General features: G+C 33.9%; 1 protein-coding gene across 1 annotated transcript in view; it reads left to right on the plus strand.

Moving 5' to 3' along the window:
* Window positions 1–10404, plus strand: part of TM9SF2 (transmembrane 9 superfamily member 2) — a 91573-nt gene extending 81169 nt beyond the window's left edge. The window contains exons 14-17 of the mRNA XM_069064180.1: window positions 1110–1261; window positions 1975–2086; window positions 7088–7259; window positions 8821–10404. Coding sequence (XP_068920281.1) covers window positions 1110–1261; window positions 1975–2086; window positions 7088–7259; window positions 8821–8888 — 504 coding nt within the window. The 3' untranslated portion in view covers window positions 8889–10404. The remainder of the gene's footprint in view (window positions 1–1109; window positions 1262–1974; window positions 2087–7087; window positions 7260–8820) is intronic.
* The last annotated feature ends 5482 nt before the right edge of the window (window positions 10405–15886 follow it).

A 15886-nucleotide genomic window follows, 5' to 3' on the forward strand; every position in this document is an offset into this window, starting at 1 on the left:
TTCTGGGGAAAGTGGAATATCAGTACTTGTCTGATAGCTGGTCTACTCTGCTCCCACTCTCAACTAAATATAAGTCCATAAAGGCATATACAGGTATCTGTTTGAGAGTTACAGGGTGTTTTTTACTGCGCTAACCACTTTACATACTGATAAATATTTTCACAGAGGGAATAGTTTATGACTGTAATCATGCATTTTCCTTAGTAAGTTTATTTCCCAAGGATAGTGATTCACTTAATGAACAAGCATTCCAAAATTGCAAAATTATATCCTTATAAATGTTCATTGGTATGATAGGGAAAATGAAGTTACTGTTTATGTATGTATATATACATTTATAAAAATTTATGTTAAATTTCCTTCAACCTATTCATCCAACAACAAATGAAATAAAAGTACCAATATTCAAAACATTTGTTAAACTATGTTAATTTGACATCACTGTCTTGAATTGAAATTATAGGGTGTATTTCTGAAACCCTTTAAAGAAAAAATGAACTTCTCTAGTGACAAATGAATATGTTTTGGTACTTTTTAATATCATTTAGTTTCATGGTATCATGTAGTGTGTTATGAAAGGGGTAATAAGAGTAATAATTGAGAGTATCACCAATAGCCCATGGTCATAGAGCTTCACAGAGCCTCATTGTATTCACTGTGTTCTTATTAAAATTGAGCAATTTTAGTAAAGATGACAGTATTCCACCTCCAAATTAAAAAAAAAAATTGACAAAGTTTTCAGTACCAGCTGATTTTTTTCTGCATTAAGTATATAATTAAAAAGAAAACTCTAACAGTACCTTATTATTAACTACTATTTGCACAGTACTACATTATCTACTTCTGTGTGTTTCTTACGTTGTCTAAAGCCATTAGTCAGTGGATAACTGCTGGAAACAGTGGTGACTTAATTCAATAGGCCAAATCTGAATATAGCACTTAGTGGTTTCTAGTTCATTGCTTTTAAATACAGATTTCAGTTTGATGACTTAAGTAGACTTCTCTTACCATTAGTGTCAGCATGGAAGCTTAGGAAAAAGCTGGGAAATAGTCTAGCAAAGAGAATATTTTAAATGGATATATAATTATTTCTTTTCCTTTCCTTAAAGGCCATTGAACACCCAGTCCGTACCAATCAGATTCCTCGTCAGATTCCTGAACAATCATTTTACACAAAACCATTACCTGGTATTATTATGGGAGGAATTTTGCCCTTTGGTTGCATCTTTATACAACTTTTCTTTATTCTGAATAGTATTTGGTAAGCTACTACAAAGGCCTTATTCCCGGAAATATTACATGTGATAATAACTTTCCTATTTTTCTATATGATTGATGTATTAAAATTTCTATTGTGGATCTGATGATTGTAAGAAGTTACCCAGTAATCAGAAATCTTTAATTATGAAAAGGTCATTTGACCTTTTCCATGCAGAAGAAATTTCTGTGCTATTGATTTCTTGTTCTATACATTCTGATATTCCTTCAATTACCATATGTAATTGATCTCCTTTATTATAATCATTGTATGATCAGTTGCAGTGGTATGATTGCTATCAAAAAATGGCATGACATAATGACTAAGTCTGATTTTCTAGGTGAATAATGAATTTTTAAGAATGTTTGATTTGTCAAATTAAATTACTTTGGTGTGTGTACCAAGCTATAAATGTTTCTCACTTTTATATATGCTTTTACAATATTGGTATCAACTTCAAATAATGCCAAAGGTAGAAAAAATAGGGTTAGTTACATATCCTAGATTGAGTAGATGTTTAAAGGTGCAAATGAAATTGCAGTGTTTTCTCTTCCTTGCTCTCTTCAATCTTATTACAACTTGGTATAATTTTTGACTTGTTAGATTGGTTTTAGAGTTAAGGGAGACTTTTTATGTACTTTGAGAAATGGCTTGTTAATATGACATTTTTTAATGAAGACTGATTCTAATTTTAGAAAGATATTTTATCATTTTAGGTCTCATCAGATGTATTACATGTTTGGCTTCCTATTTCTGGTGTTTATCATTTTGGTTATTACATGTTCTGAGGCAACTATACTACTTTGTTATTTCCATCTGTGTGCAGAGGTATGTATTAGTAATCTTCAGCTATGCTCATTTTTAAACAATATGCCTAATTTTTATTATATAAAAATTCTATTGTATGAGCCAGTTAAGTTCATCTTAGCAAGATTTGACCTCTATATGTTCCAGAGTTAAACTTAAAGTTTCCTTAGTAAGATTGTTAGGTAATGAAATCAACAATTAAAATATAACCCTCTAATTCAATTGGTTTCATTAACTTTTAACAATGAGGACTTTTAAAATGTAATAAGTAGACGTGATGAAATTTGATGGTGAAGTGGTTCTATTTGAGTCTCTTAGGTTGTATCTGTCTATTAAAAATTGATATTCATGACAGATCTAATAGCCTTACACTATTTTGGAATTGCACAAAATTATTGTTATGAAATCTAAAAATCACAAAATTATCAGGGACAAACTAAAATAAATCATCAACATAACATAAACCTTGCACATTTTTGCATCTTTTAAAAACTTTTGCTAAACAGTGTGTCCTTTTGCCACTCTTGCTTAATTTGAAAGATTTGACATTGAGTTTGCAAGATTTTGACAAATTAAATTTTTTTTTCCTTATGAGACCACACTTTTATTACGTCTGCTATTAAGTGTACCTTTGACAAAGTCCCTTTTCCATCATTAATCATTGATTATAGCCCATAGGTTTTCATAGGGGTTTAAATCAGGTAAGAGATAACTGCATGGCACACTGGATAAAACACTGAAGTTGAGAAGACATAAGTTCAAATCCTGCCACAGACACTTACTAGCTGTTTATCTCTGGGCAAGTCATTTTAACCTCAGTCTGTCTCAGTTTCTTCCTGGAGGTCACAATAGCACCTACCTCATCCTTACCCCTAGAGTTGTGGTGAGGCTAATATAATAATTGTATGAAGTGTCTTACCTACCTTAAAAGCTCTATGCTGGCTATTATTACTATATATATATATATATATATATATATATATATAAACATATATATATTTACATATATATATATAAACATATATATTACATCATCATCAAGTTCAAAGCTCATTAAAGTACATTTATATCCATCTCTTGGGTCAATTTCATAATTGTTAGTGGAGTGTGATAAGATGTGATATGCAAGTATCCATCTCCATTTAAATTCTGGAACAATTTTGCTTCTTAGTCCATCATTATACATATTTTTTAATGAGTTCTTTCAATGGGGACAAGCCTTCCAAGCCTACTGGAAGTTTAAAAAAAAATCCCCCAAACATTTTTAGAGTAGTTGTTCTACAATTGAATGAGTATAGCCATATCTTTTAGGCTCATCTGGACTTAGGACAGTGGTTCTGGTATAGCTTTGAATGAAAAGTTTGTTTCATCAGTAAAAAGTTACTTTTTATCTATCATCAGTATTCTGGTCTTGCCCATATTTTTTTCTTCATAGCAAAGGTTAGCATTTTTTTTAATGGTTCTTCTCTATTCTTCCAGATTTAAGAGGTCCTTACTAATAGAAGAATAAATAACAATTCCTCCAGCTGTGAGGTTCTCTGAATATTTGCTTGTTTTCTAAGGATTAATTAGGCTGTTTTGAAGCAATAGTTTGTCAGTTCTTGGCATTGGTTTTTTTTTTTTTTAAGTTTACACTCCACGCTGTACAGTTGATCTTGTTTCATTATGGCCTCAAATGATATTGAAGTGCTTGACTTCCCCTCACCAACAGCTGCTACATTATCTTTAATAGTCATTGACGTACTGTTTAAGAATTATAAATTTTGCAGATTTCCTTTCATTGCTTAAAAACTTTAGCATGAAAAAGAACAATGAAACATATATGGCATGAAATCTAGCACTTAACAGGCAGAAAACTAAACATAACCAAACTAGCCTTAATCAAGTTTCTTCTACTTAAGTTAATCATTTAGAATCACACCCATATGAATGAAATGGATGCAAATTTTATTAAGTGCTTACTGTATGCAAAGCACTATGGATGCAAAGTTCCACAAGCAGTTCCTGTTCTGATGGGGAAGACAGCACATAATCAGATGGAAGGGCCCCATGGGCCTTAGGGTAGAGTTGCAAAGCAGATACTAATACCTCTTCTTTAATGTCGTTTTATTTATTTTTTTTTAAAGCAATTGGGCTTAAGTAACTTGCTCAAGGTTACACGGCCAGTTATTATTTCTGGATGTGGTGCTGAGTATCTGAGCCCGGATTTGATCTAGGTCATCCCGACACTGGAGCCGGTGCTCTTACTCGCTGAGCCACCTGGCGGCCCCTAAGCAATTGGGGTTAAGTAACTTGCTCAAGGTTACACGGCCAGGTGTTTCTAGGTGGGTGCTAAGTGTCTGAGCCCTGGATTCGATCTCCAGGTCTTCTCAACACTGGAGCCGGTGCTCTTACTCGCTGTGCTACCTGGCCGCCCCTAATGTCGTTTTATTAAAAAAAAAAATCATATCAGTTTCTGATGTCGAATTATTTGAGAAGGCCCAGGACTTTACTAGCAAGAACTTATTCCTGGGTCTTTGTTAGATGTGGCTATAGCTCCTGTAAGAGTAGATGCCGGGCTGTATCTACACAGGGAGTGGTGCTTCCCAGAATGGTGGCTACAGGCACGGGGCTGCAAACATTGCTGTTCCCGAGGCACTTGGGTTTGGGGTCCTGAGCTGTCTCCATTAGGGTCTGAGAGGAGATATGGCAGTCAAAGTGATGGTAATGGTTGAACTTTTCTGACATATGCTGCTTCCTGTCTTTTCTTTGCTGCCTTAGCGAGGCTGGCTAACCTTCCCTGTATGTGGCAGTTGGTTGTCAGATCGTGGGGGTATCTGGCTCCTCCTCAGAAGTTGCTCCCCTGGATGATGGCTGAGTCCTGGGCTATAGAATCATGATTTTTACATTAAGTAAAATAATACCAGAATTATTACTTGCCCCCAATTAATTTGCACACCACTATACTTATGGCTTTGGGTGAGTTCTACAATAGTATTTAAAGCTAATTTTGAAAGATTAATATTTAAAGATCAAAGTTTACATCTTTTGAACACCAGTTCCTTAGTATAGTTCTCATTCCATTTGGACTGAAGAAAAGGACAATCTTACATGAGTTTTACTAAAGATTTAAATATAGTGCTTTAAATAAATGTTTAGATAATTTTACTTCAGACTGGTCAAGAAGTGCATTAGAAATTTCTTTTTAAAGACTCTGGGGCAGTGAATAGAGCACTGGCCCTGGAGTCAGGAGGACCTGAGTTCAAATCTGGCCTCAGAAATGTAATACAAAAACTAGCTGTGTGACTTTGGGCAAGTCACTTAACCCCAATTGCCCTCCAAAAAAAACCAACACAAACAAAAAAAAGACTTCATCATTTTTACAATGATGTCAAACTCAAATAGAAATAGATTTCTGGGGGTGGCCAGGTAGCACAGCAAGTAAGAGTACTGGCTCCAGTGTTGGGATGACCTGGGGATAGAATCCAGGCTCAGACACTTAGCACCCACCCAGAAACACCTGGCCATGTAACCTTGAACAAGTTACTTAACCCCAATTGCTTTAAAAAAAAAAAAAAGAAATAGATTTCTGTAGGCTGTATAGTGACTTAAATATTATTATCTTTGTTGCATTGTAATTTTATTTATTTTTATTAAATATTTCCTTGTTACATTCTAATCTATTTCAGGCACATTTGGAGGGAGAGAAGGAGAATTTGACACCTGATTTACTAGATTATTTCTAATAACTTTTTCTGTCATTATTTGATTTAGATAATAATAATGATAAATGTGAGGAATGGAGTTATGGCATAGATTATTCTAAAAGTATTGTATTTGACTTTGTAATATATTTTGGCAGTTGTGTTTGGATAACTTCTGTTAGAGATGCTACCTCCCTGGTACTAGAAATTAATACATACCATACCTTAAGAGTCTAAATTAGTTAAAAAGTTGCCAGGTTCTGTCATCTAGTCCTGTTCCTCACTCTTTGCAGAAGATTGGATCACTTCAAGAACCAGTTTAATATTTATTACAGTCAACTTGGCCTTTGATTTTTACCTCTTTTAAAAGGGTTCCAGCTGGGCTACAAGCTACATGGCTGACAAAAACTAAATAAAAGGTCATATTAACGAATTATTTTTAAACTTACTTAGCTTAATTCTTTCATTGAGAACTGAAAGCAGGCCTGACCATGCCAAAGTAACTTAATTTTCCCCAAAATCTAAAACTAAAAATTTATAAGTGAATACTATGGAACCATATAAGTAACTTTTTAATATTTATATTGAATTCTTGAGGTAGGGTATAGGCCTCAAGCTTAAATGTAACTATCTCTGACTTATTCATGTGTTTATTAGCCAATTCTTTTTCATTTTCCCCCTATTTGGTCAGCTTTGTAAACTCTTCTGGTTATGAACCACCAAGAGGAGATAAAAAAGGAAAAATTTTGATCTTTCCCTGCAGCTTTTCTTTAAGCAATTGGGGTTAAGTAACTTGCTCAAGGTTACACGGCCAGTTACTTCTGGGTGTGGTGCTAAGTATCAGAGCCTGGATTCGATCCCAGGTCATCCTGACTCTGGGGCTGGTGCTCTTACTCACTGTGCCACCTGGCCACTCCTTCTCAGCAGCTTTTAAAAAAAGTTTGGTCTTTGCCTCTCAAAACATTAAACAGTACTGCCTCCTCATCAGAGAAGCAGTAGGCTTGAAGGGAGGGAGTTCTATGTTGTCAAACACTGTCACTCTGTCTCTCCTTAAGGTTTTTCTTTGTTTTGTTTTGTTTTTGTTGGGTTTTTTTTTCTCCTTTGTTCTTTGTTAAAAGAAGGATTCAATTCTGGAGGGGTGGGTTATATGCAGAAATGTGATATAAGCACAAAAGGGATCAGTAAAATTTGTTTAAAGAAAAGAATTTGGCAGATTGGTACTGAAGGCTAAAATTGGGAGTTTGGACAATCTATACTTTATCTCTTCATTCTATTTAATGGAATTCAGTTAGTTGAGAATTGTTTCTTATTATTGATGGCTTTTTTTTTTCCTTTCTAGGATTATCATTGGCAGTGGCGTTCATTCCTTACCAGTGGCTTCACTGCAGTATATTTCTTAATATATGCTATACACTATTTCTTTTCAAAGCTGCAAATCATAGGAACAGCCAGTACAATTTTGTACTTTGGTTACACTATGATAATGGTCTTGATCTTCTTCCTTTTCACAGGTAACAATTAGAAATTCCTTTCATTTAGGAATTTTCCAGTTTATTCTGAAGCTGGTGATACAGATTGGTTTTATAAAATTCCATAAAACTCTTTAAATGTTCCTGTTATCCTGTGCCTTTCAAAATCCCCCACTCTCCAACAAAATCATATGTCTACCAGGATTGAAAGGCAGGTAGAGCAGAGAATCATATGGGATTGGATAATTGTAGCTTTTCAGAAATAGCTTTACTATAGGGAAGGCAATGCAGAAGTACTTTTCAGAACTGTGGTAGTCGTTATTCATAAACCTCCATTTGAATATGCCCACCAGTTTAAATTAAACTCCTTTCAGCAAAGGAAATAGCACTCTAGCTTGGGATAGAAGGGGCAGTCTTTCCATTGGAAAATGAAGGAGGAAATGGAGGTGGGAGTGGAGATGAAATCAGTAAAGATATAGATTTCTTAGGATTTCCTTTCAGCTAAGAAAAGTAGAAAATTAAACAATTCTGTTCCATCCTGGGGTGTTCAGGGCCTGGGAAAAATCATACTCTCTGTACTCATCAATAATAAATACTTATTAATTATTATTTGTGTGTTAGATATAGTGAATGGTGTTATAGAATGGAAATCTTGACAGTTATTATTAAAATACTAGCTTAGTTCAGAAGCTTTGTTTAAAAAAAGAAATGAACCAGACCAGTGCATTATTCTCAAGCTTTTTAATCCAGCTCTCCTCCTGAAGGCTCTCACAAAGCAAATCTATAAAACATTAAAATTAGAAAAACTTTCTTGCTGTGGTTAAGAGTGAGAGAAGCTTCTTGTGTTTAGAATGTGTCAAAATTAATGGTGTTTTTTACAAAACTGTCATTCGAGTTTAGGCTCAGTAGAGAAGAAAGACAATGACAGTTGAGGTAAGAGATGACACTAGGGAGATTTTGGTTCCATGTTAGAGAGTCAGAATCCTCCATCTGAACATCACTAACCTAAACAATTGTAGTATTCATACTAAATCCCTGCCTTCTGAACACATGGCTTTCTGTTTGTAGAAATTTTTATAAGAATAGTTTCTCATCCACATTAGTAAAAGTTTACTTTAAATTAAAATGCTTGCATTAGGAAATTTGAGCAGTAGTTTCCATTTCAAATCATCAAATAGTGACCTTAAAGGCACCAAAGTTAAATATCAAAGAGGATTTTAACTAACGTAGATATTTAAAAAAAAAACTCTTTTAAAGAAACCCTGACTCAGGGGTTCTTAAACCTTTTTTTGTGTCATGGACCCCCTTAAACCGTCTTTTCAGTGTAACATTTTTAAATGGATGAAATAAAATACATCGAATTACAAAGAAAATAAATTCTATTGAACTATAATCATCAAAATATTTTTTAAAAATAAGTTTATAGAACACAAGAGCCTATACTCTAAGCCAGTTTATTTCAGATGGCAGTATATTTAACGAAAAAGTTTAGTAGATCTGTTGACAACTAAATGTTTTGTGAATACTTTAACTGTTCGGTCATTTATATTTGTGATTTTTCTTCATTAGCCTTTTAATAAATTATTTTTCTTTTCTTTTGTAGGAACAATTGGCTTCTTTGCATGCTTTTGGTTTGTGACCAAAATATACAGTGTGGTGAAAGTTGACTGAAGAGCTAATGTGCTCCAGTTAAAACAGAAATAAATTAAATTCTTCATCAACAAAGACCTGTTTTTGTGAATACCTTGAATTTATCAGAAGTATTGGCCCTAGTATTCCTTCAGAAACAACATTACTAAATACGCCTGTTCGTTCCCACAAAATGTGTTTTCCACTAAACATTTGTATTGTGATTTGATTTTAAATATATTTTCAGTTCTCTTTTAAGAGCAAGTTTAAATATTATGTGCATTTGTAAATACAATAGCTATAATATTTACAATACTTCTAATAGCAAAATAGAGGAAGCTGTATCAAGCAACTTAATGCTTACAAAATAAAGGACAGTTATTTGTAAATAGGATTTTCTAGACTCAGTAGGTGGAAAGAATTATTTTTCTTTGAACGAAATAACTTTTTATCATGGTAATTTTGAAGGATGACTCCTATGATGTGTTAATTTTATTTGGGATGTGGCTTTTTTAAGAAAACAAATCTTGTACTGGTTGTAATTGTTCATATATTCCTATTTCTCTATGTTGACTTCATTATTCCCATGGTATTGGCCTTTTAAACTATGTGCCTCTGAGTCTTTGGATTTATAAATTTGTTATCTTAATAAATATTGTAAAAATGTCTTCATTGCATCATTACCTGTTATAATTATATTCTTGGAAGTTCTGTAAATACAAATTTGGTTAGTTGACAAGAATGTTTTGAAATGATTTATATTTTATTGAATTTGCTATATTTTGTTAATGTAGCACTTCGGTTTTTTATCTAATGGAAATTCGATCTTCTGCACTACATGACTAATCCACAATTTTTAACTATTGAGTAACAATATAATTATACCCATACATCCAGCCGGTCTACTCTGCTGAAAGTCCAATGTTTCATGTCTTTTTTAAGACTAAATTGTTGTTGAGGATTTTATATGCTAACTGGTGTCAGGTAAGGGTTGTCTGGTTTTTGTTTTTTTTTATAGGTTCTACTCATGCAGTCTGTTTCTCACAAATTAAGGAAAGACACTTTCTCATTAAGCTGACTAAGCAAAGTTCATATGGAATATACAAATATCAGACAATTTTAGAGAGATTGCTTATATCTATTAAAGAACACTACTCATTTGTGTTTTTAAGGGTTGCTTGTTTGTTGCACATGAGAACAAATCAGATACTGTCATTAAATTTTTAATTCACATTATTAGTTGTCATGATGTTAATGGGTCTTTTTCTGTAAAATTCATATTAATATGCTTTTTTAAAAGATATTGACCATTTAGTTGAATAGTGAGACCAATATAATTGAGTAAGGTATTATGTTATTTTTACCATCATATAGATGGATTTAAGTTAGAAAGCTCTTGTTAAAATCAATAAGAAAGACTAGAATATTTTTTTTGTCAGAGAACCACCTTACATTTTTACTTGTTTGTATAATGGCTGTATCATATGATGCTGTTTAACAAAGGAATATAATCTAATCAAACAAAGGGAATATGAGAAATAAATTCTGATAACTGGCATTTGAAGATGAAGCCCTGTAGTTTTATATCTCCTTTGTATAAATATTAATGCCTTTTTCAAAAAGTGTAATAGAGAACTATTAACTTTATAACTGATGTTTTATTAGAAGTCATGAATTTTTTTTGCTTTGACTTTACATCTATTATTAGGAATACACTGTTAAAATGATGGTATTTCATATTAGTCATTGGGGAGGGACAGGAAGGGAGACAAAACAAGAACATGAAAGTACAATTAAGAACATGGAAAATAAGGAGGTGGAGGGGAAGAAAGATAAGGAGAGGATATGGTAGGAAGAAAAAGAGGAGGAGGTACAAGTAGAAAAGTACCAAGGAGTAGTCATACTGTTCTGAATCTGATTAGGTGCAGGTCAGTGCCTTTCCCTTCAGTGTCCAGTTTGATCCCAGAGGTTTTTGTGGCACAAGTGACACCAGAATTATCAAGACACTACATGAACCTTAAAGCTCCACAAACGTCAGAAAGGGCTTTTTGCTTGAGATGAACTGCAGGCCCCTAGTGTCTCATGTTTTTAGAAGTCGCATTGAACCTGAAGAAGTTAGAGCAAAATGACCCCAATAATGAAGAATCTCTTCCCTCACTTGGCTGTAAATGTGGAGTCTCAGTGTAAAGGCAGTGGTAAACGAGCTCTAGTCTAACAACAAAATGATAAGTCAAAAGTGGCTGAGAGCAAATGACCCAAAGGAAGTGCTACCTGTCTGGATCTTATTTTACACTACCCCCATCTCATATGAAGTTGGGACCTCTATTGCCTTCATATTCAGTTGTTTACTTACCTCTACTGTCCTATCCTTAGAATTTCTGAATTGTGAACCTGGTCCCTAGAAGTTGCCCTTACCTCCATCCTGTTTTTTAATCTGATAAGTGGATGCCGATATTCTAATGGTTACCGATGGATCAAATTGTTAACTCTTCTCCTTTCACAACCATAACATTTACACTTCAGTCAATGTAGTAAATAGGGGTGAGATGAAGGAAGAAGTTTTGGGGCAGCCTTTTAGTAGCCTGCAAATCATAGTATGCCCTTGCCTGTCATGTATCTTTCAAGACGTATTTTCTTCAGAAGGGTAGATATCAATGACAAAACCTTAAATTTTAGCTAATTACTTGAGATAGATTTCCATGCCATCAGGCTTTTAGTTACTCAGCAGCCCAAAATTTCAAGGTATTTCTAATCAGTTGAATTAATTGCAACTTGGAGTGTTAGGTATGCTTTTAAACAGTATGAAAAATTAATTGTTGATTTAAAATGAAATTTTAAAAGCACTGGCCCAACAATGCTAGAACCTGTTTTTGGTCCCAGTTCTGCTTTTGAACTGGGATGTGCGTCTTTGACCATGTAACTCACTGGGCTTTGGCGCTCAGTTTCTACCTCTCTAAAGTGAAACCAAATGCTGAGATACTTTTTCTGCTAAAAAGTCTTCTTTCTGTGTTTTCTTGATCTATTCTTAGTTTTTAATAGGCCATGTTCTTCTGTTAACCTGTCAGTACATAACTGCATAAGAGTAGTAGCGATCCAGTTTCACACATCACTAATTTGTATAATTAGTTAGGGAATCTGGTTAGGGAAAGCATATTTATATCAGTTTTTTTTTTTTATTCTCATCTCCACTATTCCCCATTCAGGACAAAGATTTTTAAAATGAAGCAGATAGAGAGAATCTTGTTTGTTTTTACTTTGAGAATAACTATAAAGGCTAAAATTTAATAGTTTTTCCCAGTCTGATCATAAATTTAGATCTTGAAGGAAATTAGATCATTTAGTTCAAACCCATGATTTTATGAATAAGGAAACAGCATTAGAGATAAATAAGCTTGTTCAAGGTATTAAGTGGTAGAGATTTGGCAAGTAGATTCCAAATCTAGCACTCTCTTATAACTGCAATCTGTCTACTCTTGTAATTATTTAAATCTACACAATCCTTCAACAACAAATGAATTTTCTATATATTTGACCCATCTTTGACTGAGGGGAGGGAAGAGCTTTCTATGGTCTGTGCACATCTTTACAACTCTGAATTGTCATTAATCCTGCCATTTTTATAGGGAAGAAAACCTTCAGTTCTTGAAAAATTACTGTCATTCCCAATAAACTTTTAAGCAAGTAGTCTAGACATAAACTTTACTTTATGAATATGAGTGTTGGGCATTAGTTATAAGATTTATTTACTTTTAGGAATTTGATGGATATCAATTTGGAGTGATTTCTTAGTCTTGTAGATTAATGATGACTAAAGTCTGTTTTCATTAGACCTTCCCAACTACTCACATTCTAAACAGTAACACTTGGGCTGAATTCTCAGTCCAGATGTTTGTGATGTGACTTGGCTGTTTGCAGTTTGGTTATTATCATGAACATCAGCGAATTTCAATTCTGGGATTAAACAAATCAGATTAAAATGAACAGCACCTTTGTCACCAGGTTAATGTGAAATCTTAGTGAAAATCATTTTCCTTTCCTTGGGATCCAAGTTTCCTTACTAATCAAAAGATGGCAGTAACTCTACTTAATACAGTTGTGAAATTCAAATGAGATCATTACTAGCCTTCTATATATCACCTATAAGCTGGGGGCAATAATGCTACCTACCTTGCCAGATAGTTTTGAGGAAATTAAATTGGAAAGTGATACACTAATGTGAACTTAATATAGGGGTGAAAGTGTTTTGAAAAGTATGAAACTATAGAAATGTGAGGGATTGGTCTGATTTTTATTAGGAGTACAATTCCATGTAGAGCAAACAAAATGATGGAAAAGTATTAGCTAGAGGAGTGGAAGGTTTCAGTAAGTGAAAGGAAGAGAGAGGGACCAATATTATTCTGTAAGGAATTAGTAGTGCAAGTTAACCCCTGGTCTTGTACCTCTATGTTTATGTGTTTTTGTTTATCTGGTTTCATTTTTTTATATCTTCTTCTTACTCTGCAGCTACCGAAGTCTTAATATCCTCTGAAGTCCAGCCCAAATCTGGCTTCCTTTTGTAAAGCCTTGTGTTATCATATCTTTTGTTTTTGTCTTTATATCTCTAGATAGAGCAGCGCCTCTCAGATAATTTCTGTTGGAGTTATTCTCATCAGCTTGAAGTGATTCTCTACTGTTTGGAATGGTGGTAACAACTTTTTGACAAGTGTGTGGGGGGTGTGTATCTAATGATGTTTCTGCCATTATTGTTTTAAATCAACATTTAAATCTTTACATTGTTATTGAAAGTTATAAGAATTTTTCTAAAAATTCCATCCCACAATTTAGATTGTAAACTGCTTAAGGGCAGGGACTGTGTCTTCTCTATCCTTGTAGATTCCGAAGTGCCTTACATATGATGCGTGCTTAATAAATATCTGTTTATTTGAGACTAGGAACTTAATTTAGCTGATAAGAATGTTTAAGTTTTCAAATTCCTAGTTTTACTATATTTTTAGATGTATCATTTTTTTTTCATTAGCCACGTCCAAAAAAAAAAAGAAGAAAAGATGTGTTGCAACCTTCAGCAAGTCCATCCTCTCTTTATCTGGAAGTGGCTAGCATGTTTCATTATGAATCTTTTTTACTCTTCTTTTTAGACGTATCATTTTAAAAATACTTCAGTGGGACACTATATCCATGTTTTGTTTGGATCTTGGATGCTATGATTCATGGGTATTTTGATTGAGTAAAATTATGTATTCTAGTAATCAAGCAGTGTTGTCTTGTACACTTGCTCCATGTTCATTGACAGTTGTTAAAATGATGTTGCACAAAACAAATCAGCACTAGAAAAAGTTGGACAGTTCACTACATCAAGCCTGAAATGCTACTCATGGCCAGACATAAAGTTACAAAGAGGCTAATTGAAATGAGAACGCTGGGTCTCTTCTCTTCCTAACAAAACAGATGGCACTCCCTGCCATACTTCTGTCACACTTGGGAAAGACTGATTTTTCAACTCCCACATAGTTACTCAACTTTTTCAAAGAATTAGAAATAGTCACAAAAAATATTGCAATAGAGATACTTCACCCAAACAAGACCTTTAAAATCAACCAGCTTTTTTCTGTTTTGAGGGCTCCAGGACAAATAAAGTCTCTTTTAGAGATATCTAACAAGCACGGTGTTTCATCTTTGGAAGACTGTTTTATCTTTTTAAATTATTTATTTGAACTACCTTCAAATGCTAGTATTCATTTGCTGTTTAAATTTCACAATATTGCATGTGGGTTCTATAAAGGTAATTACAGAAATGATGTTTAAATAAGCAAAGAACTCCTAGCATAGTCAACATATTGAACCAAAGCTTACTGGCAGGGTATTTTAAATATGTTTTATACCTATTAGAAAGGGATTCTGAAGGGAAAATGGATGTGATTCAGGGGTCTGATAAATTATTGTTTTTATATTTACTAATAATATGAAACTAACTCATGACAAGTGTTATTGAAACAAAAATTTCAGTGCTCAAATGGATCTGTGATCTCATCAATGTGGATGTTCCTCTGACATAAAGAGAGACTGTTTGGTTGAGCTGGGCCTCTCCCTTTCTTAGACCCAATAATTGTGGATTATAGACCAGGTTTAGTACTAAGGAGTATGACCTCAATGGAGAAAGAACTCCTTTCACAAAAGAAGCCTCTATCTCAGTGCCCCAGGAACAATGCTAATTATGGTTCTCAAGTCTAGGGATTCTCCAAAAGGAGGAAAGTTATAAAATATAATTGATGTACTATGTAAATTCAATATAGGACAGGTAATTTATTCCTACTCTCAAAAAAAATTTTGCTAAGAATTAAAGAATTTGTATTAACAAAACAATTCTATGACAGCTACAGTAATTTAAAAGGCTACTAATTAAGCATCATCAGAACATAAAGCAGAATTGTAATACTGCTAATCAGGCAAGTTACATTTTACCTTGGCTTGGAGCTGTCCAAATAACTCCTACTACAAATCTAGCAAATTTGACCAGACTTGGGTCAGTCTGATGACTTCCATATCTGATAGCATGCTTATCCTGCTACCAGCTTACTATAGTTTCTGCATGACCTCTCTCCTCCAGACCTTTTGAACTTATATGATTATTGTCGATCCTGGGTATATCTGCCATTGAATCCATACTCATTTACCTAAGATACAAGAAAGTTAAGAGACAAAAGGGGTAGAATTAGCCATATGTTCATAGCCACAAGGAGGACAGGTGGGAGACAGGGCAATCATCTTTTCTTCCATCCAACTTTGCTCTCTGAACCCAGTTCAAAACAGTTCTCACACTTGAAAGCCAGAGTAGAAGAGAAGCAGAGGGACAGGATGCTTTTTTTTTTTTTTAACATCCACTGAGTCATCAGCTTCCCTGGCTCAATTAGGGTACTCTTCATATCCCATTAAAATATCTTCTGCTAAGTAAGATATACATGACTTGGGGCAGAGCCAAGATGGTGGTGTAGAAACAGGAAAACTCTGTGTGCTCCCCCCATAACCACCTTAAATACCTATAA

The sequence above is a fragment of the Petaurus breviceps genome, unplaced genomic scaffold (genome assembly GCF_028583685.1).
Source record: "Petaurus breviceps papuanus isolate PSGF00001 unplaced genomic scaffold, PetGlider_PUasm1.0 90625, whole genome shotgun sequence".
In the NCBI taxonomy this organism is placed as follows: Eukaryota; Metazoa; Chordata; class Mammalia; order Diprotodontia; family Petauridae; genus Petaurus; species Petaurus breviceps.